Source organism: Blennius ocellaris (assembly GCF_963422515.1).
Source record: "Blennius ocellaris genome assembly, chromosome: 18".
In the NCBI taxonomy this organism is placed as follows: domain Eukaryota; kingdom Metazoa; phylum Chordata; class Actinopteri; order Blenniiformes; family Blenniidae; genus Blennius; species Blennius ocellaris.
The window spans coordinates 13,809,522-13,831,741 of NC_137667.1; the positions used below are offsets into that span (position 1 = coordinate 13,809,522).

The following is a 22,220-nucleotide window of genomic DNA, read 5'->3' on the forward strand; positions in this document are numbered from 1 at the left end:
AAAAATGGCTCAAAGGGTAGACATTTGGGTTATAATCTGCCGCTAATCCACCAGCAGATACATATGCATTTTCGTACGGTTCTGATTTCTTTCTTAAAATTGCATGTATTGAGTCCATGTGGGAATATCTCCAGTTAAGCTTCAGGCTTGAGGGCTTTCCCATACACAGCTTGTATGTCCTCTCTGTGCATGCATGGCTTTTCTCTGGGTAATTTGATTTTCTCTCACAGTCCTAAAATATACATGGGAGGTAGATTGGTTCAGTAAGTGTGTATGTGACTGTTTCTAAAGCTTTGTTGTTCATACCATGTAAAAGTGTTAAACAACACACACACACACACATATATATATATATATATATATATACATATACATAAATACACAACCAGACGGTTGACTCCCTGTTTGCTTTCTGATGGACATGGACATTCTTTTGCATAATATATGACGAATGTGCAGCTGATAAATCTTAAACAACTGTAAAGCAACCATGTTAATGACCAAAATGTATAAGACATTTCTCCATTCCTTTGCTGTAAGGACTGGAATACGCTACGATGAACAAAGAGGGGTTCAATGCTTCACTATCAAAGTTTCCCTACAAGTAGTGGTTGATGACTGGCGAACGTAAAATATTCCAGTGCGCATGCGTGATCATGTGGGCGGGGCTAAAGTGGCCTGTGCGCATTTAACACACTGACCTACATTCTGCCCATAATGTAAACATAAGAGTTATCAAGTGCGCTTTTAGCATCCAAATGATTTAGTTGTTGCCCTTCATACAACTTAAAACAAGACGAGCAACTTAAATGGAACATTTTAACCAGAGCTTCGTTTGCCAATAAGTGAGAGATGTTACATCAGCTGGCAGCGGTCCCTCTGGTCAGACCGAGCACACGTGCAGCGCTGGCCGCTATCCAAGTGCCAAAAAACGCCACTCACGTGGGGGGGACACACGTATCACCACTATTATCACACAAAAAGCCAACAAAACCAAAGTAAAAAAAAAAAAGATGAATACTTTACTCACCTCAAAGAAATGTCGCACTCAGACGCATCTCCATCCCGGAACGGATTCTCAAATCGGACGGTTCCCCTCGGGTTGGTGCCGCTGCTGGAGATCGCGCTCGCGCTCCGGAGGACAAACCGGCTGCTGGAGACACCGACTGGCACACATCCCCGAGACAAGCCGCTGATTCTGCTTCCTGGACGGGCTGGATGCGCGCGAAGGCTGCCACAAGCGCTGCGGATTAACGCCAACTTCATGGTCGTCATCTCAGTACTTTGTTCACCTTTAAGCTGCTGTTTAGTTAGTTTGTGTGGCGGTTCGAGGTGAGCTCCCTCCGAGTGTGACAAAAAAAATAAAGAAAGTTGGAGGAGCTGATGGAGGTTCGGCCTCTTCAGGGACAGTCAGAAATATGATACCTCGAGAGATGCCACACCTCATGATCCCTTTTACGTGAAATCCCATGCGTTCTGACCTGTTATTTTTTTCTTTATATATATTGAATTTATCTATTGCAATGTTTCTCTCACATGCTATGTTAGTGCGCTACACTAACAGCGTGCAAACCAATGTCTAAGTGTTCGTAGTAGTCATTACATGAAAAATCCCAGAAACTTTGAATGCATCATGAATGGAGGAAGTCTCAGAACCAGGAGTTTTTATTGTCACTGCACAATGTGAAATAAAATGTAAATGCAGAAATACAAATATGTACAGTATTTAAAAGTAAGACATATTAAACTTATAAATTAGTCTAGTAAATTCACAAACCAATTGTCAATGGAATAAAAAATATAGATAAAAAGGGATTATTTTTTGAAGGAAGGCGGTCATTGAAGGTGCAGTCATAAACACATTTGGAAAACTTAATAATTCTACCCTTTTTATTACAGTGGACATTGTAGATTAAGTTCTTTATGTTTACTTTGCAACAACTTAATTTGAAGCTTTTTAATCAGACAGTCTAAAATGCCATAATTTTCTTCCCAATTGGCATTAAGCGCTCTTTAATGATATTTATGTAACCCCCCCCCCCCCCCAATTTTAACCCGGTCCGGACAAAAATAATACACACTTATATACAGTCTTAACATTTACAGCTGTGGAAAACATTCACTGGAGATCTAAAAGAAAGTTGAAATGTGGAAGAATGGACTTTGTTTATAAGGGCAAAGAGAGATTGGATTTTCTATCATTGTTTAGGGTTTGTTGTAGTTTTAGGACTTCAATTAAGAGAAATTTTTAAAGAAATCACACTATGGCAGCTATTGTACTCGCACTTATAATTAAATACTCTACAAAATGTAGGCAGTGTGCGGTTAAAAAAAACGTGCATTTCATAGCTACAATCTGTTAAAAAAGTATGACAGTAGAAGAAATAAACTTTCAGTTACACAAATTCACTTCCCGTAAGTGTATTTAACTGAACTCCATAAGGAAGTTCTTGAGGATTCTTAGTGGAGGGGCTATTCTGTAGAGCAGTCACATTGAGACTGAGCATGTGACCAAACTGGCAGACTGATCATCCAAAGAGACAGTAGATTAGGGGTCTAATTTACTATCCAATTACTTTCCTCATGACATTGTCCTAAAATGATATGCTGTACCAGCTATGCAACTGTATGCTTATACTCAACAGATAGTTTGCAAATTCAGAAAAAGCAAAATGATCAAAGTTTTGGTTTATAAAATGAGACCTATCTGTGTAAACTGTAAAATATGTATGCATATTTTGTTTGTCTTTGCATTTTTTGGCAAGTATTTTCAGGAAATTATTTAAATGTATTTATAACTGACAAGAAATAATTTTGTATTCCTTCTAAGCATGCAAATACCAAGTGAATATATATATTTTTTAAATCTCTTGAATTATATAAATGTCAACTGATTTAGTTTATTATACATGGAACACATGTACATGCACTGCTTGTGCAACATCAGTAGGCTATAACTGTATGCTATATGACATATTGCATTTACAATGTAATGTAGTTAAACCACATTTGTCTGTGTTACTGTAATGATGATGGCAGTCACACAGAATCAAGTTTAATTAAATCTACCTCCAAACTTACTTAGGCCTCATCACTAGAACTACTTTCTAAATGTGTCTCAATTTTATGAAATGTTAATGTCACAATGATCCCTTCCAACAAATGGGGAGAACGCAGGGCCTGTTTGCCCGGGCCTGCTCTGCCTTGCTAGTGTGTGGCAGGCTCTCCTGTGTGTGGGTGGAGCCCCAAGTGGCTCTGAGTCCTGCTAGAACATGTCTGTTATTTATCATGGTTGTTTTTTGTTTGTTTTTTATTTATTTGCTGGTATAAACAGGTATGGTCCTGAGAACACAAAACACACCCTCATGAGGAGTTCAGGTAATTTGGGTGTGGCTACAAATGTCTTAACATTGCATTATCTCAGTAGTGATGTGTCAGTTATAAAAGAAAGCATTCTTTGAGCCGGTTCTTTAAAGTGAATCTATTTTTGTTTGTTTTCCCACTCTCTTTTTTTCCTTTATGGTTTAAGCCACTGGTGATTATTCAACGATGTATGACCAGGAGGGGTTGCAGCCTAGAACATGGGTGAAAAATATAATCTGTGGGCCCAAAACAAAATGCATTAGCAGCTGACAATACAACACTAAGACCCAGAACTGGGCAGTATTGTAATGAGGGATTAGTGTTGCAGCAGACATTAGCATTATTATGACTGGTGAAGGAGCAAACTTTTTTTTTTTTAAATCCCAGAAAGTATGCACTTGTCTTAAAATAAAGGAATAAATCTGTAGTTTATGGTGGAGCATCTGCACTAGAAAGTAAAACAAGGAATTAGCTTACGATCTCTTTTCTTGCCCAGACTAATCTAGATTTAATTTGGCTGCATGTGGCACACGACGACCCCATATGGACTAACTTTTCACTCTTCTGAATGCATTTCTATTAGCTTCGTCTTAAATTATTTTCTATTTACTCTCCTGTTTTAATTGTCCTTTGTTTTTAAATGTGCTTTTACTTTATTGGTATCTCGTTTTATTTCTATGATTTTAATGTAGTTTATGGATGGATGGATGGATGTGGCGCCTTGGAAAAAGAGTTTAAAAACAGTAGATTTTTTTTCTGTGGATGAAAGGAAAAATTGAAGCAAAATGGAAATCATTTGATGCAAAATTGCCAAAAGTTTTTCTTGGCATCTCAAAAATCTGCTACTTGGATGCAGCTTTAAAAAAATATATTATTATTGTTGTTGTTGTTGTTGTTGTTGTTGTTGTTGTTGTTGTTGTTGTTGTTGTTGTTGTTGTTGTTGTTACATACAGTTTTCTTGTTTGATGTGCGGTTACCTATTCTTCTCAATGTTGTTGAAATTTTCAGAGGAGCCATTTGGGAGCAGAACGATCCGAATCTCGGACTTTAGTGAGCCGGATCTCGTGATCCGTGCCAAAGGATCCGGCTCTCTTGAAAGAGCGGAAGTTCCCATCACTCGTCAACACATGTGACTCCCTCTGCTGTGGTTTGTCAGATGCAATCAAATCCACCATTCACCGACAAACCAGATATTGTAGTTTTAAGAGTCAAATGAGTGCTAACTTTAAGTTGTAAAGTGTTTATATATGAAGACGCCCATGTGAAATTATCAATCCTGATTTCAAAGCTGCTGAAAGCTGGAACAGACACACACCTTGTCCAACACAATTGAAGCGTCACAGCAGAAACCGACCAGGCTTCATTCCTCATGTCTCTGCATTACAGATGCATGGCGTGGCGCAGTTCATCACCAGCCTGACAAAAACCAGCCCAGATCCACAGCTCCTGCTCCAAAGATAGTCGCATGTGGCTGGCTTTTTGTTGGCCAGAAGCAGAAGTATGGGATATTGCTGAGACACTGAACCGACAAAGTTTCATATCTGTGGACGTCACGTCAGGTAGGAAGGATTTCTTTATTGTGGCAAAACGGAAAATATAAATTTAATCTCTCTGGAAATGACGAAGAATGTGCGGGAATATTAATTGTTTGTAATTATATGATTGAGTGTAACTCTAAACGTATGGCAGGGTTATAAAGTTTTCTGGTATATATCAAATTGTTTTTTTTCTGGGGAAAATCTCAATGCTTGTGATTTTGAGGGGAATAAAATCACTATTTAGAAGCTGAAGAAATGTGGGTTGCTGAGAGAAGGACAGGAGTGTAAAGTTCATTGTTATAGTGGCTTTCATTTAAAAATAAATTATTAAAAAGGGGACAGTAGCATTGCATCTGCAACTTTCTAACCTAAAATACTGACATATAGTCTAAGAATAGGCGAGACACTATACATTTACATGGAATTTACTGGTTTTGTTCTTAATGATGAAAGGTATATGTAGAAATGGCTACTGCAGCTTGCTCTGAGTAGAAACAATGAGTTTCCATCACAATGTGATGCTGGAGATTTTTGGCACAGTGACTCTTTGAAATGATGTCACCAGCCTACTTGTTTTGCGTTGGGGACACTTTATCTTGAAATGGTAGTTCGGTTGGTATCTGATGTACAGAATGTGATCTGAAGGAGGTGATTGGGAGAGGACGTCAGACAGAAGACAAGTTGCAAGAACTAGTTTGGTCAGCCAGGGCACCAAGAGAACCTGTTCAGCCAGAACAAAAGCAAGGAACATATTTTTTTGGAAGACATGACAGCTTCAAAAACAAAGAGGGTGTGTTTAAACTTGTTTTAAGTCTCTGTTGTAATGGAAATATGTTTAGTTTTTGATTTGACCAACCGTAAAACAGATAATAAAGACATTGTTCATTGCTTTTCCAGAGCATCTTTGCCTCAATATGTTTGAAATAATAATAATAATAATAATAATAAAAAATAAAATCTTTACATCTGTAACCTTTTTTTTTTTTTGTGATCCAGCCTAACCATGAGGGACCGACTCAGCAACCTGCAGGAAATGTCCAATGGCCACATGCAGCCGATGGAGTACGCAGAGTCCACCGTCTCCGAGAGTTTGAGTAACATTGACCTGCAGGACGAGTTGCATCATGAGGCCGTTGTGTTTGACAACAGCCCCGCCCTGGAGGATCTCTTTTCCCAATCGCAAGAGGTCCACAGAGACATCCAACTCATCCGCCTGGAGGTTAAAAGGCTTCGTGAGCAGAACTCCCGCATGCTCGGGGGCGTCAGCACCATGAGCGCCATTAAAAGGGACTCCAATGTGATTGGTGCTGATATCAAAGCAAAGGCTGAACATGTGCTGAAGCGCCTGCACGAAATGGACGACACGGCCCACAAGCTTGACGAGGTGCACGGCTCAAACGCAGCAGTCACCCGGATAGCCAGAACCCAGTACGCCTCCCTCAGTAATGGCTTTCGCGATGCCATGTTTGACTATAATGAGGCTGAAATGACTCACAGAGATAATTGTAAAGCACAGATTCAGAGGCAGATGGAGATTGTGGGGCGTGACGTGTCTGGCGAGGACGTGGAGGAGATGATAGAGAAAGGCCAGTGGAACATCTTCACCGACAACATCGTGAGCGAAGGTAAAACCGCCCGATCGGCCCTGTTCCAGATCGAGAAACGTCACCAGGAGCTGATCGACCTTGAGACCCGCATAAAGGGCATCCACGAGATATTCCTGGACGTCGCTCTGCTGGTAGAAGAGCAGGGTCCCATGCTGAACACCATCCAGACCAACGTTCAGAAGACCGACGCCGGCATTCAGGAGGCCCTCGTCAAACTGTCCCGGGCCAAACGTCACGACAAGAACAACCCATTTAAAAAGATGTTTTGCAGCTGCTTTCCTTGCGTCGATTAACAACTGTAGTGAGTGGAAAGAAGGGAAAAAAACCTTCATTGTGCTGTCGTTGGAAGGACAAGAGTAAAGTCTTACAAACATTTTCATATTTATCAACATTGCTTTCGGCGTAATTGTATAATGTTTCTTCCCACCAAGTGCAATTTTAATGTATGATTTCAATGTTTTATCTGTCGTGTTTGCGTTCAGAGATAAAACTGCCTGATTAAATTGTTTCTCAGTTATTAATATTTGTTGCTTTGTGTGAAAGAGTACCTTAACTCGCCATACTTGGGTGACTCAGAAGAACCGTTTGAGAAGAGTTTTCATGACTTTGTGGACTCCTGAGTCTCCGGCTCACAGCAACTGGCAGTGACTGACCGGCCCAAAGCAGCGACGATCCAAACCTTTTCATATTATTGCAGGACTGTAGTTTGAAGTGAAGGTATATATTTTGAGGAGAAAGTACTTTGTTAGCAAAATTTACAGAATTTTGTGTACCTGCAAATCCAATTTTCTATTTATCGAATAGTTTTTTTTTTCTAGTGTCTTGCTAAAGTCATCCAGGCCAGTTTGTGTTGACCCAAAAAAAAAAGTTTATTTTTTCCAGCTGTATCATTTGTGCTTCACGTCACACTGCCGATGTCCACAAACACAAACATTTAGGTTTTAGTGGACTTTGCATTGTATCATCTCTTTGTTGCCTTTCTTCTCACTGATAAAGTTTATTAAAAATTTAAATGATTTAATGTGGATATGTTATTTCAACATCAAATCCATATAACACACCACATTTGATTTTATTCATTGTTTGGCATATATTAGAATTCTAACACAAACACATCGCAGGCGTTACAACACTTTTTCCACATCAAGAAGAGCGAAGCCATATTAAAATATGTATTCAACCATTATTGAGGTTCTTTGTCCAAAGGAAATTCTCCCCAGTCTTTCACAGATCCCTCACATTAACGTGTCCTCACTAACACTCATAAGCATGTCATCAGTCAACAAATCTAAAATTCCTCACATTTTGTGATTAAGTACTTCAATAGTTCCACATAAGTAGTATATTTTAACCATGTTAATTTTCTATGGCGAGCAAAAACTGAAAAAAAGAAAAAAAAACCTCCTTTCAAGGAAGTATCATGTGATCCAGTGAAAACAGCCAACAGTGTCACCTGAAAGGAGAAGGCAGTCTCTCTCACACACACACCGAACAGGCAGCAGACCTCCAGCTTTCTGACGATGAAAAAAATGCCTTTGACCAAATAAATCCGGTGAAACACGCTCAAAGGATTCACCCAACATTTGACACTGTGGATATAGCTGATCAGAAGAGGTAAGAAACTCTAAAGAAATTGCTTATTTGTGTTTGATTACCTGAGGAAAGTCGGCACACCTGGAGGACTGATCGTCTGGACTGTTTCTTTGCCTGTTAATCAGTGTTTCGCTCTGCTGGTAGCTTGGAAAACTGTGATTAAATCTTAGAGCAGAGAAATAATTTTGTTATTTTTACAGATGCTTTTTAACTTTTAAAAATGTTGTCAGAAATTAGCACCGACGTGGAAACAGAAGATTGATTGAACATGTTTTCTTTGTGTGACAACTGAGACTGAATGTCAAGAGCGCTTAAATGCAAGTACTGATATTGAGGTGTTTTCTATATTCTGTTTAGAAATGTATTTACTATTACTCAAGCAAATGCTGTGAAACACGAGTCTCACCCCAGAAATGTCCCTGCAAATGTCAATTTGAAGTGAGACATCTTCCTTGTTCCTTGCTTGACAAAAAGACATTCCAGTGTGCCATTGAGCTATGACTTCTGTCATTGTTGGAAAAAAATCCCTTTGTGGATGAAACTGTCTTTGTATTGCTGTGGTGAAATAGTACTACTTTTAAATCAGCCTTGTTCTTTCTCTGAAGTAGTTACACATTATTTAACAGTAAATTGGTGGATTAGTTTCAAGCCATGTCATCATTGTTCATTTTCAAACTTTTCATTTATCTTAATTGATGGTTGGTTTTGTCCTTCAAAAGCCATGATGATTATACACGCATTACTAATTTAGGATGATATTTTGCTGGTCATATGTTCACAAAACTGATGAACAGTGCAATGAGTTCACTAACAATATCTTCTATACTGTTCTTTCAGGCAGAATGCGGGACATGTTAGAAAAACTCCAACGGATCAGTGAGGAGCAGGAGGACTTCGAGCTGGAGGTCTCTGGACCGCAGTATGATTTTGACAACGCAACTCTGTCTCAACAGGCAGTAGAGTTTGAGGAATCGGTGACTATTGACGACATCCTGAATGAGGCCCATTCCATACGCAAGGAGATCTCCCTGTTTCTCTTGGAGGTGGAGCGCCTCAGGGTCCACAATCAGCGCTATGGTACCACTGTGCGTCGACTCAGTCTTCTTAAAAAGGACTCCGACTCCATCGCCAGAGATATCCAACAACATGGGGATACTTTGTACTCCCGCCTCCAGGCCCTGGGTAGGGAGAGCAACCGGCTGGAGGAGGAAGAAGGTTGCAATGCTGCTGTCAGTCGTATTGCCCGTGTTCAGTACGACATGCTGACGCGAGCTTTCCATGAAGCCATGACTGACTACAACATGGCGGAGGAGATGCAGAAGAGTATGTGCAGGCAGAGGATCCAGAGGCAGGCCTCCATATGGGGAACGGAAATCAGCGATGAGGAGCTGGATGTGTTGGTGGACAAAGGCGGGGAGGGCTGGACCGAGCTGTCCCAGAGCCTTCAGCCACAGGCTGCACACTCGTCTCGCTGGGCCCTGTGTGAGATCAAAGGCCGACACAAGGAGCTGGTGGAGCTGGAAGCCAGATTGAAGGAAGTCCATGAATTGTTCCGAGACATGGCCATGCTGGTGGAGGATCAGGGGTACCTAGTCAACAATATTGAGGGACATGTTTGTGGCACAGAGGACCACATTGAAAAATTCAACTTTCATATCAGGAGGGCCATAGAGTACAAGAGGAAGAATCCTTTTCTGCAGTGTTGCCCATGTCTACCTTGCTGGAATCAAAATCAAGCTCTTTAGAACTCAGGTAGAGATTGTTGATGTTGGGGAATGTGAAATAAGAATGGGGGGGTGGTAGATCAATGTTTAAAGTCTAAAAAAGTTTAAAACCTTTCCAGAGATGCTTCTAGAAAACAGTGTAAAAGCTAAAGGATGTTCTGCCTTGGAGCTTGAATATAAACGGTCTCAAATGAGCTAATATCCAGGTTTTTCCTCATCTAAGGATATAATCTGTGTGTTTGTGTGAGAACAAAGTATTTTAAATTATAACATTTTAATTGTCAATGAAATAAACACTTAACTTGAAATCTTTATTTTGTCTTTGGCTGACCATCCGCTTGGTTTCTTTATGTGAAGGAAGTGCGCCTGTTCTTTTGAGGTGCATGTGTGCATTGATTTCATTGAGCCATGACATCATTGGTAAACATATTTTCTTTGAACTTGCTTCAAAAAGTATATGGTCCTTTTGGAATTTTAAAGTGAACGACAGTGTAAAAACTTGTGGGACCACCATTTAAATATTTTGGTAAAGTGTATATAAAGGAACATAAAAAAAAAAAACCCAACAGAAAGTGATGCCCTATCATCAAAAAGATAGAGGTCCAGTTTTCTTTTTCGAATGACAAGTAGTGGGAAAGATCACACTTCCAAATGGGAATAATAATGTCCAGGAGCTAATGTGACATCTTCAATAAAACCGCATTTACGATTGATCCAGTCTGTAAAAAAACAAACCTTATTGCAGTAAATATGAAAATAGTCAGACATCATTTAGTCTAGTGTTTACTTTACTTTTCTTTACATGAATGCAAGTTACGTTTATAACAAACTCTATTAGTAAAAAGTCAGGTCTGTGTTGGATTTTATGAGAGAGAATACTATTTGTCATAGCATCATTTCATGGGAGAGAATTTGTAAAAACAAATCCTAACTGGGAAATAGAACTTTCCCAGCAGGTAAGTTTCCATGTCCCCAGCTCTATAAACAGATCTATTTTTAGATTTAGGTTTTGGATCTATTTCCCCCCAAAATATAATCAGTCTATATTATACTTTAATCTTTCTAAACATATTTTTCGATGCCCGGTCGAAGCAGGAAGTTGGGAGAAATTGAAAGTTTGAAAGACTTGACAGATCGTATGCTGCAGGCAGCCAGTCGCTCGAACTACCAAGAGGAGGAGCAGCCGAGACTTTTACTCTCATTTCATCGGACCAAGTGGTTCGGTTTCTGCTCGACTTCATTCTCTGAACGTTGATTTTGTGTTATCGGGTTTTTGTCGCTTCTTTTAGGCGTCTTTCTTCGGTACCCGATGTGTAACATGTGTCCGTCCACCTGCATGTTCAGTGCGGACTTTGCGGTTGTGCGTTAACTTCTGCTAATGGTTTAGCACTATGCTAACATCATAAAACCAGTCCGGCTGCTTTATTAGCAATTGGATACGATAGTGATGGACATTCCAGGATAGCACATCATGACGTCCGTGCTTTTGTTATATTTTATGTCTTAACTTGATTGCTATTTTAAACGTGGATTGAAACCTGCGTTGTGGTCGACTAGCATGCTATTATTAGCAGGGTCCGTGCGTCAAACGTGAGTTAGCTACTGCCGCTGGTAATGCGCATTTCGTCACTCTTGAGCGTTTATTCACCACGTTAATATGCAACTGCCGTCATATTGAAGTCTTTCTGTAACGACCTGATATCAGAATAAAGGAATAAAACTATTAATGGTGGAAAAACGTTATTTCAGCTTTCGCTTCCATTGCGTGTCTATACCAGGATGGCCGAGTGGTTAAGGCGTTGGACTTAAGATCCAATGGACATATGTCCGCGTGGGTTCGAACCCCACTCCTGGTAAACTTTAATTTTTTTGTGTCACTAAAGATATAAATGCACCTGAAACATTGATTACAAAGAAAAACAAAAACCCCAGCGGCTTCACTGCCACAAATAAAAAAAATGAAACGAATGCAAGAGGCGCCATGGATGGTGCATTAATCACACCACCAAATATGCATCACAGACAGTATGTCCCCTCCTAAAAACAAGGAAAACATCTTATTTGGATTGGTGAGGTTGGCTTGATTGGATTGGATTATTTATTATCTTATCACTAAAATAAGATTTTTACATTTGTGACACGCAGCCAGAATACGAAGAAACTCAATATATACAGTCATTACAGGCCTCGTTAATATTATGGACTCAGTCATAGAGCCAAAGCATACTATTGAGACGTTAACACGCGGCGCAATTGCTAGCTTTAAAGTTTAAGTTTAAACCAATGGTAAAATAAATTAGATCTTTAAAAGTCAAAAGTTGGCATTACGAATGTTGCGTTGTTTCTACACGTACTTGCACCGTTCAGACAGCAGAGGGCGCTCTTAGCCTTTAGTGTAGTTACTGTAATTTATTCAAACCCAAGACCTACACACTTTAACCCCTGTAATTTAACTGACAAGGCGATGCCTCACACTCATCTAGACCCCGTCATCTTCACAGGAAATAGCTGCAATAATTCTATGAATCTAAAGAAAGAGCTTTCATTTATATTGACACACTTAATGTTTTACACTTCCATGCTTGCATCATTTGTGAGAACACATTCAGCACAAATGTTGCACTGTAACAACTACCCCTTCCCCCCAAAAAAACAAAACAAAAAAAATGTATTAGTAGTCACACTTACATGCTGCAAAACAAACATAATGTCACTTGGTTTGTGTCCAAGGCTTCAAAGAGCACTCATTAGTTGGAACATGGAGAAAGTAGGATGTAGGCTTACGGTGGATGATTTATATATCTGTAATATCTACATTTCCCAAGGCTCGGAGTGTGTTTTCATTAGGTCTCGATATCTTATTCAGTCCCTGGAACAAGGAATACAACTTTTTTAAAAGGGAAATTAAACCATACACAAGAGATTTTGGGAGTTTTTTTGTTGTTTTCAACTCAGTCATTTTAATTGTCTGCTTTTTTTCCTCCTTTTTTTGTGTTCTGTGCATTAAAGTTGCATTGTTGTCGATTCATTTTATAGTTATACAGATTGGATTTCTGACAGTACATGCTCCTTTATGTGAAAACTGAATGATACTTTGCTTTACTAGACAAAAAGTACGACATACACTCAATCTAATGTTATTCAATACAACAGCTTAAATTGCATTTACAAATGTTATCATGATTACTTTTGTTCGACATCCATGTGTATTTGAAATTGTAATTTGCAGCGGTATCCAGGTTGAGTGAAATATACACCCTTTGCTTGACCATACACATGCATGTCAAAGACATAATGATCAACCTCACTCTATAATTTAATTGAAACTGAAATCACTGAAATCATTTCGATAAAAATACAACAACATAGTTTTGAGATATAACTTATTTTAGAGCTATTGTATGGGATCGCATTACATTGTTAAAATCTTTATGATATAGTTTGTGACTTTATGTCTACTGGATTCTGCACTGTGCCTATCTTGAGGTTGGCTGGTAATTCCCAGGATTTGTTTTGGCTTGGAGTTCCCAACAAAGTGATAAGCAGTCAGCAGTGGAATGCAGATAATCTTCTCAAGAAAGGCACTTTCAAGGTACTTTTCCATTTCTTTCTACTATGTTTCCTGTTCATATTCCTCATATCTGGCAGCAACGTTTTTTCCCCCAAGAAAATACAAAACATGGTACATTATCATATTATCAGATTAGTAAGACTGTAAGACATTAGACAAAGAGTTGGGATTTACTGTGTATTCATTCATCTTATTTGTATCTTGTCTTCCTTGTAAACGAGTTTTATTTCGTCATTACCATAATGCTTTGAAAGGTGTTTTTTTTTAATACAAATCAAGTTTGATTGATTACAAAGATACAGATTATTGTGAGAATCAATACGTAAAACAATAAAATAAAAAAGGAAAATAACAACTGAATGAAATTCAAAATTAACATCAAGTCAGAATAAACAGCCTATACAAGAACCTTTAAGTGTGACAACATTGGAATTTCAATACTTCGAGTGGATGTTTTAATACTTTATGTTTACACACGTTGCAGACGATTTAATATTGTATAGTAAACAGTACTGATCATCATTGAGGGTATTTTGTTAGCGGCTTCTTTCGAACCGGGGTCAGTGATCAATGAATAGTTTACATTTGATGTATTTCATGTCGTAAAGTGGCCAACAAGTCCACAGTGACAGTTTCCTGGCGGGGAAGCGGAGATCGCTCACTGTGTCACAGTCAAAGTAAAGTTTTCACTGTTAATGCTTTCCAGTAAGAGCCGCTGGTTTTGTTGGTGTTGCGTCACGTGACGACCACCGCGCCATGTTTCCATGTCAGCGTCAGGAAAACTTTTACAGCCGGAGGGAGCGAGCGCACCACGCGCAGCAAGATAATCACAGTGAACACTGAGAGTGCGCTTCCGCACTTCAAAATAAATCAAGTGTCAAAGAAGTTAGTCATTCGACTATCTGGAATTGGTTAGAAAGCAATGAATAATTATTTAGTGCTAGCATTTTCACTGTTATTGACTCATGAAGGAATAATAAAAGAAACGTCATCTCTCAAATCTCAGAAAATGAACGTTGTAGGGCGTTGACTATTTTATCGTGAAGGGGAGCAGCAGTGTATTTCCGGTGTTTACCTCCGTCTTCATCACCTTGTGTGAGCAGCAGAGTTGAGAGAGCAACAGGAACAAAGTTGCGGGACCTGCGTGAACAGCGCTGCGGTGTTCATCCGTGAAATGCAATAACCCCTTTTCCCCCTCCGTTTTGAGGAGCCTGAACCAGCCGTGTTCCTTTTGGACAACAGTGGATGTGTTTGGTCTTTGCACTGCGTAAAGTCAATTATTTGTAATCTTGCGCATTGTGCAGACTGGATGCGCGTCAGGACGGCTCCGTTCAGTTCAAGTTTTCGAAGTTTTCACGTTGGTTAGGGAAGAAAAGTTGCCTCGGCCATTGTGGAAAATGCCTTAAATCAATGGATTTGTTGCAGTTTTAAGCCAATAAACTGCATTTGACTCTCCAGGCTTTGGACTTGTTTGGAGGAAAAGCCTTCTCCTGACTCCTTGGTGACAGCAGAGGTGAGTGAGAGATTTAAAACTGTATTATGTTAATCATTATGAAGATCTAGTTTAAAGTGCACTTGTTGTGAAGGTGCAGTGAATACAACCTCTAAAAAGTTCCCCAGATGAATCTTTATTGTGACTTCAACCTGATATCCTGCGCGTATCTTGTTCCCACTTTCAGTTACATTGTTTGAAAGCAGCACTTTTGGACTATGAGATAAAACATTAACCACAAGGCCACCCTTGATTCACTGTTTAAAAAGTCACTGTCTGTTTGACTCGCGTAGTGTTGCGTTTTGATCCACTTTTGTCTTACCAGGCAATTATTCATTTTAAATCACTTTGCTCAATCTGCTTTCATTAATCCGAGTTTTTCTTCTATTGAGACTGAATCAAAAATCTTGCAGCAGACCCGTGAGCCTTGCTCTGAGGAGATCAGATTAAAACGTCAGATTGTATTCCCCCTCAGTTTTTTTTAGCCTCCGTTGTCAAAACTGCTGCCCTCACACAGAGAAAGGAACTGAAATTGTAAAGATACCAGCGAGACAGATGGGGTTGGATTTTCCTTCGGTTTACAGTTGTTATTTTTGGGTCTTGCATCATTACCCCAAGGACTGTAACTCACCAAGAGTGGATAATACTGGACTCCTTTCATGGTAAAAGTAAGCTCTTTTGGGAGGGATCATTGTTGAGTTTTCAATGGAAGGTCACCCCAAAGTAAAACACACAGGCATTATGAGGCTGGAGACTGAGCTAACCAGCTGACCTGATCACAGGTCAAAACAACCACGTGGAGATTAACAGTTTGATCCTAAGTTAGAGATTGAACATACATCAACACAGCATACAGCACAGGTCACAGCATTTCTTGCAGAAAACTGGGATCGCTGGCGCCTCAATGCAAGGCATCTTATCCTAAACTGTGGAAGGTGGTCATTGTTTTTTGTCCTGGCAGTATCTCACCAGTCAAAACATGTTCATAACTTGTTTGCCCACATTGGAGCTGACAAGTCTTTGTGTGCTGTGGTTGGTGGGGACAACAAAAAAAAGCATAGGATACAAATTTATGTGGTTTTTGAGCTGGTGTCAACCTTGTGATTTTTTGTTTGTTTTTTGTTTGTTTTTTGTGGGGTGGGGTGGGGGGGTGCTACCTCTGGTTTACAGATTGGACCCATGGTGCCCGTGCTTTCTTTTGCATTGTTGGAAATAAAATGTAAGATTTCAAGTCGTGGTTTTTCAGTGATGCTGACTAAAAACCTAATTCGTGTTGTCCTTTACAGGTGCAGGCAGAAGGCCCGTTACATAGTCTCAAGGGGCTTGCAAGTGTATGAAACACGTTCACCTAATCTTTGGATTATTTGACTACGATGGCATCACATGGTGACACCGCAGAGGGAGGAGCCAACGAGGAGTTCAGCGACATTATCAAGTGGAGATCTGGTATGTGCCTGAAAACTTTGGTTACTGTTGACGATTGATGCTCCACGGAGCGCGAGCAGCTCGTGGAGCACGTCGCCATGTGCGCCGGTTCTAAAACATCGTGAGCCCAGTCAAAAGTCAGCAAGAAAATGTCTCATGATATCAGATGGGAACCGTTTTTGCGCATGCACAGGAGTAGTTAGGGAAAGGAGACCTTGACACAGCAAGAAATCCTCTTGTACGTGGTTCACCTCCGTTCCCATGGAGGTCAGGGGAAAAGGGACGGCTGCAAAATGGCAAAGCTACAAAGGCGTGAGGAGAACTGGAGATGGTTGACTGCAACGTGCATTGACTGGGAAAGAGAAAGTAGGAGGGAAGCTAGCCAATGGCAGCAGAGAAGACAAGAATGCAGGGATGGGTTAAAAGAGCCGCACCCAGCGATCTCTTTCTCTGTGGATCATTCCTTTCCATAGGTTAATCTTTTGCAGACGACACACACGCACAAGACAGTGTTGCCATGGTGGAGGGAGTGTATCGGCGGGAAAAAAGGTCATTTCAGGTTATGTGGAGTATAACCCTAATGGTCTACTTGTCTGTTCTTTTAAGGCTGGGATTCATCATTGCATTTTTAAAGAGTTTTAATTTGAGTGACAATGTGGGCTTTTTCTTCTATTATTACGATGGGATGGCAAGTTTAGGACAAACTGAAAGAATGACAGAGTGAAGCAGTAATTTACAAGAAGCCATACGACTCAAACAGAATTACAAAGAAACGAATGAAGAAAATATGTTGCGTGCACTCTTATTAGAATTGGGGGATGTATTTGCCGTATTTTCCAAATGGTGGCGAGCGCCGGAGGCCGAGTTGTTGGTTGATAATCCTCCGATCACAAGGTTGACCGTTCGACTAGTTGTGACTACGCAGTCTATTTGCCACGCTTTCTCCATTGTCGTCCACAGTGAGCTGCTGACCAAAGCAAAGTTACTCCTCTTCGTCTGCTGCAAGGACATGGGCGATAAAGTTATGCTGTAAATGTACCAGTGAACTTGGCATGCATCATCGTCATGTGTCGATGGTTGTTCTTTAACAGAATCACTTTAAAAGCAACAATAAACCAGAGCGTTCTCGGTTGTTGACGTGAAGGACATGTTAGTATTGATTTTGCAGTTTAGATTAGAGAAACCTTTATTAGTCCCACATGTGTAATGATCGTTATCAAACACTATTCACTTATGTAAAGACTTTTTTTTTTTATTTCAAAAAGCTCTAACTTAATCATTTGCATTTGTGTCAGTTACTAGTCTGTCATTTGACTGGATTGCAGTTGGTGTTATGGGTAATTGGAGATTTAGGCCGCTTCAGCTTTGAACTATGTACCTAAATATCCAACCCACAACAATAAAACGAGTATCAAATAATTTGCTAAACCACACATCATTCTTCCTAATCCTTAAAACAAGAAAACCATTGTGACGTGTTTGCAAATTTACAGCGTTAAATGTAGACCTAACGGAACTGGATGGTCTTTAAAACAAATGATTCTTTCAAAAAAAAAAAATGCTTTTGTTCAGACTTCATGACAGCCAGGCCCTTTGCCAACTCTCCGTCTTTGCTGCCCGTCTCTCTCACAACTTTAAAAAGTCCAGTCTATGTACCAGCTCTCCTTACCCACCCAGCTCGAGAGCGCCAGCGGATCCCTGCCAGGAATTCCTCTGTGCCGAAAGAGTTTGTAATTTACAACGCTTGTCTCCAGACCACAATGCTTTTCTTGCAAAGATTCCGGTTTCCTTAGCAACCCCTAAAAATAATGCTTTCTCATATAGCAAAGAGGGGAAATTTTTAGATCATAGCATAGTAGCACATTAAAACAAAATCGTGCAGCGCACTTTTGTGTTTGGGTAACCAACTGTTTCATATCTGCACTCCCTGGAGGGTTATTTGTGGGGTGTGTGTGTGTGTGTGTGTGTGTGTGTGCGTGTGTGTGTGTGTGTGTGTGTGTGTGTGTGTGTGTGTGTGTGTGTGTGTGTGTGTGTGTGTGTGTGTGTGTGTGTGTGTGTGTGTGTGTGTGTGTGTGTGTGTGTGTGTGTGTGTGTGTGTGTGTGTGTGTGTGTGTGTGTGTGTTCAGTTTGTGGCTTATGGAAGTATGGCTGAAATTAGGTGTTCTAGTTCATAATTCAGAGGGTATGTGAACTCGGAAACAACATTAAAACGGAGGAAACGGCTGAAAGCTCAGCAACAAAAGGTTTTCGGAATGAAGTCTCACCTAAAAACACACTTTTGCCAAATGATGAGAAAAACAGACTCTACTACTGTGTGATTTCAACCAATGGAATGTCAAATGGTGAATTATTAGGGCAGCAGAAGAATATTTGGCAATTTCGACCCTACTGGGAGCATACATATTGAAACACTAACTGAAGTGCAATGTCTTACGTTTACCAGCATGTCCATTCATTCTCTGCCATTTCACTTCATAATTTCAACATTACATCACATCCAGTGCCAGCAGGGCAAAAATCAAAAGAAAAATGATTAAAAACCACAAAGCCAACAAGATGGGATCTATAAATGCACAAATAAGAGAAAAAAAACAAAGAAGATACAGTTGCATGTGACTAAAATGGGGTCCAAAAGCTTGCACACTATCATTTCATCGCATTTAAAAGCACACGGTTATCAACATTATAGGTGGTTGATTATTGCAATATTCTAAAACAGTGTTGCATATCGCATGTTTGACTAATATTGTGCAGCTCTGTAAGTTGTAATTACGAGCTGATTGCTAAAAATATCTGCCGGGCCTCCAATCCTCATCCACACAATACTACTAAGAGAGTGTCAATGAATTTTCACTTCACCTTTGCTTCATGCAGGAAGGTGAGGAACGACTCCCAGATGACAAGAATTTTATTTTTGCCGTGCCACACCTGTGAAGCTGGAGTGTTTAGATATCCATCCCGTGAAAATGAGAAAATGAGTCTCTTATCTATTGTCATGCCCATTGACTTCTGGGAGGCTGTGGGTAAACTTGGAGCAGCCAAGGGCCGCAAGTATCCAGCATGTGCCTGGGGAAAAAAAAAAAAAAAAAATCTTATGAGTTGTAAGGCTCAAGGATTTTAGCCAGAAATTCAGTCCGAGAGATAAAACGTGACTTTTTGAAACATATTTCTGAACCGTGGAGACTGAAAAGCCTTGACATGGATACTCTGACCTCCAAAGTGATGCGAGGCGTGAAGCATTTGTAAACTGCATGTTGCTGAATCGGTGGCCTCTGAGCACTGAGTGACAAGAAGGGGTGTGTGTGTGTGTGTGTGTGTGTGTGTGTGTGTGTGTGTGTGTGTGTGTGTGTGTGTGTGTGTGTGTGTGTGTGTGTGTGTGTGTGTGTGTGTGTGTGTGTGTGTGTGTGTGTGTGTGTGTGTGTGTGTGTGTGTGTGTGTGTGTGTGTGTGTGTGGTGGGCAGGTGTAAGGATGTTTTTGCAGCTGATTTGTCACTTCTGTGACAAGCATTACTGCACTTGTTGGTCTCCCCCCCCCCCCCCTCCTTACCCCCCATGCTGGCCACCAATGTGGGCTTGTTTGAAAGCTTGAAGAATTTATTCCAAACCATGGAGCGTGTACTGCGACAGCCTGCTTTCTGGTTTTTGTCCTCGCTGCTGACTGACACGAGGTTGACGCCAGCTGTCCTGACGTCACAGAGGCAGCGAGCCCTTTTCGTCGGAAGCCGCAGATCATATATTGTAGCTGGTGTGTGTTCGGTTTTAGGCCAATCACTGTATCACTGCGGCTATAGGCGGGGGTTTGCATGTGAACTCTGAGCGGGAAGTTTGACCTTCTTGCCTTTTAGAACTTATTTTGCGAACCAACAATGAATCGGAGAGAAAAAAGTTCTGTGAAGAAAGAACTGCGTGCATGATAAAAGTGTGCCAAGCAAAAGATTAAAATAGTTTGGTAGTCATTTAAAGATAATCTCATGTCTGCTATGCATCAAGTTAAATGATTGACAAGTTGAAGTGTTAACAAACATGTCCAAGTTATAGATGTAGCCTCTGGCGTAGGTTAAGGGAATGTCAAGTTGGGGAGATAATGATTGTCAAAGAACACTTTTAACTCAAATGACATAACTCCTCCTTGTCTGTGAGTATATTTACAAGACACCAGTTGATTTTTGGCAACCGCACAGACTAAATGAAATCTGTATTTTGTTGACATTAAATTTCTGTTTAGAATGGATATATTCCAAAGCAGTAGATTGCAGTTTACTCAAAAATGACAAATACTGAGCCGTTTACTTAACCTACTAAAACGCTCAGTGCAAACCAACTTCCTCCAACATGCATTCTTTTTAAATTAGACATGTTGTGTTCGGGAATCCCCCGAAACATGTAGGACAGTAACTTGCTTAGAACAGGGCTTAAAGTGTGAACTGCGTCCATCTCCAGGAGCATAAATCACAACAATTCTGGACTGTATTTTTAAACATCTATATTTTTGTTGGCATATACACTTAACTTGATTGACTTTGAAAGTATAACACGTTTTGGAGTCATACTTAAATTAGGGTATGACTGTTCTGACTGATGCTAATTCATCCATTTTATCGAAGCGACTTCTATTTTTTTGAAAGCTGCATGTGTGGTTTATTGTATTCGTAGACGGGCTAAAGCAGACGCTAGAAGATGCATTTGCAGACTGTTTAACTAGGTTCTGCTTGGATTATCTTATAACTCCCTAAAGTCGAGTCAATTTCCGTTCGGGGCCGTTCCCTTCCCCCTTCCATTCCATAGTTCAGACAAATGTAACAGGTCAAATATCATCCATGAGGGTTAGGAGCTGTTGTTTAACAGCCATTACACCATAATGAAGACTCGCCTGACCTTTTTCCTCCATGTTTATTTGTCACTTGAGAGGTCTTCTGTGGAACAGCCCTTTTAAATCCACAGCTCTGGTTACCTGACCTGGTCTGATTCTGCTGCATTGTTTCTGCTTGTTCTTCCCCCTCAGTCATTATTCTCAGTGATAAATGTGTTGTTGTTTTTTTGTTTTTTTTAACAGGACAGCTACAGCAGCCCTTGGTAACGTACAATAGACTCAAGGTGCCTTGTGCATTGAGGTTTCTTTTACTGTTTCAAGTAAAACTGCTATTTTTTTAAAAGTTAAAATTAGACTCTTCAGGTCTTTACATACTCTACAAGTATAGAGACTTGTATTCACCTCTCAGGGCTGTGAGAACAGAATGAGACCTGGTTTGGTCTCGCTGCTTATTCTCCACACATCATCTGGCAGATCCTTCGCCTCTTGCGGCGTCTGACTGCCATCATGTGATTGGTCCGTAATTTGAAGTGGGTGTGGCTACTGTGAAAAAGGACTTCCTCACACGAGTTTCTTGTGAAGTTTGTAATGTCGTAGCTCGAACTCACCTATTTCTTGTTTCCGACATACTTAAGGAAATGACTTTCTTTGTTCTAGCAGAGTTTGTATCGATATTTAACCTTCAGGTTCTGAAGTCGAACTACACGCACGCACGCACGCACACGACCATCTGCTTACACATCATCTCTGGGTGTGACAGTGTAAGGCAAGAAATCTGGCTGCATCCAACAAGAGAGCAAGAATGTTTGTGTGTGTGTGTCACCCAGCGGAGGGCGTGGAGGGTGTGTTTTTGTCACCATACTAGCTCAGCTACATGTCATGGCTTTAACTCTAGCCTTGGACTCATGCAACTCGGGAAAAGTTCAGCTGCTGTGTGCTTTGTTGGAAACAGATTGGATTACTTGTTCGAGACGAGTTGGATGTGAAACATTAAGATGTTCTCGAGTGTTATTCAACGCATTTTAAAACTGCCCATGATAACGCTGATAAACATTGTTTTGTAAATGCATCAAGACATGTTGTTAGTTTAGTTTTCC

At 40.3% G+C, this 22,220-nt stretch overlaps 4 protein-coding genes across 6 annotated transcripts in view; 3 read left to right on the plus strand and 1 right to left on the minus strand.

The window, feature by feature from the left end:
- Nucleotides 1-1,266, minus strand: part of mthfd1l (methylenetetrahydrofolate dehydrogenase (NADP+ dependent) 1 like) — a gene marked incomplete at its 5' end in the record, with an annotated part of 30,622 nt that extends 29,356 nt beyond the window's left edge. The window contains one exon of the mRNA XM_080513593.1: nucleotides 1,031-1,266. Within this exon, the coding sequence (XP_080369719.1) occupies nucleotides 1,031-1,266 (236 nt within the window). The remainder of the gene's footprint in view (nucleotides 1-1,030) is intronic.
- Nucleotides 1,267-4,792: 3,526 nt separating this feature from the next.
- On the plus strand, nucleotides 4,793-7,502 carry stx11b.1 (syntaxin 11b, tandem duplicate 1). The gene is made up of 2 exons (XM_080513622.1): nucleotides 4,793-4,922; nucleotides 5,898-7,502. Exon 2 carries the CDS (start codon nucleotides 5,905-5,907, stop codon nucleotides 6,799-6,801), a length of 897 nt encoding a protein of 298 aa, XP_080369748.1. The 5' UTR covers nucleotides 4,793-4,922; nucleotides 5,898-5,904; the 3' UTR covers nucleotides 6,802-7,502.
- A 1,441-nt stretch (nucleotides 7,503-8,943) lies between these two features.
- LOC308143307 (syntaxin-11-like) lies at nucleotides 8,944-9,846 on the plus strand (the record flags this gene model as incomplete). Its single annotated transcript, XM_080514046.1, has 1 exon — nucleotides 8,944-9,846. The coding sequence occupies one exon, from the start codon at nucleotides 8,944-8,946 to the stop codon at nucleotides 9,844-9,846; it is 903 nt and encodes a 300-aa protein (XP_080370172.1).
- A 4,697-nt stretch (nucleotides 9,847-14,543) lies between these two features.
- Nucleotides 14,544-22,220, plus strand: part of utrn (utrophin) — a gene marked incomplete at its 3' end in the record, with an annotated part of 189,877 nt that continues 182,200 nt past the window's right edge. For all 3 annotated transcript variants that reach the window (XM_080514402.1, XM_080514403.1, XM_080514404.1), the window contains exons 1-2: nucleotides 14,544-14,909; nucleotides 16,175-16,334. In XM_080514402.1, coding sequence (XP_080370528.1) covers nucleotides 16,262-16,334 — 73 coding nt within the window. In that variant the 5' untranslated portion in view covers nucleotides 14,544-14,909; nucleotides 16,175-16,261. The remainder of the gene's footprint in view (nucleotides 14,910-16,174; nucleotides 16,335-22,220) is intronic.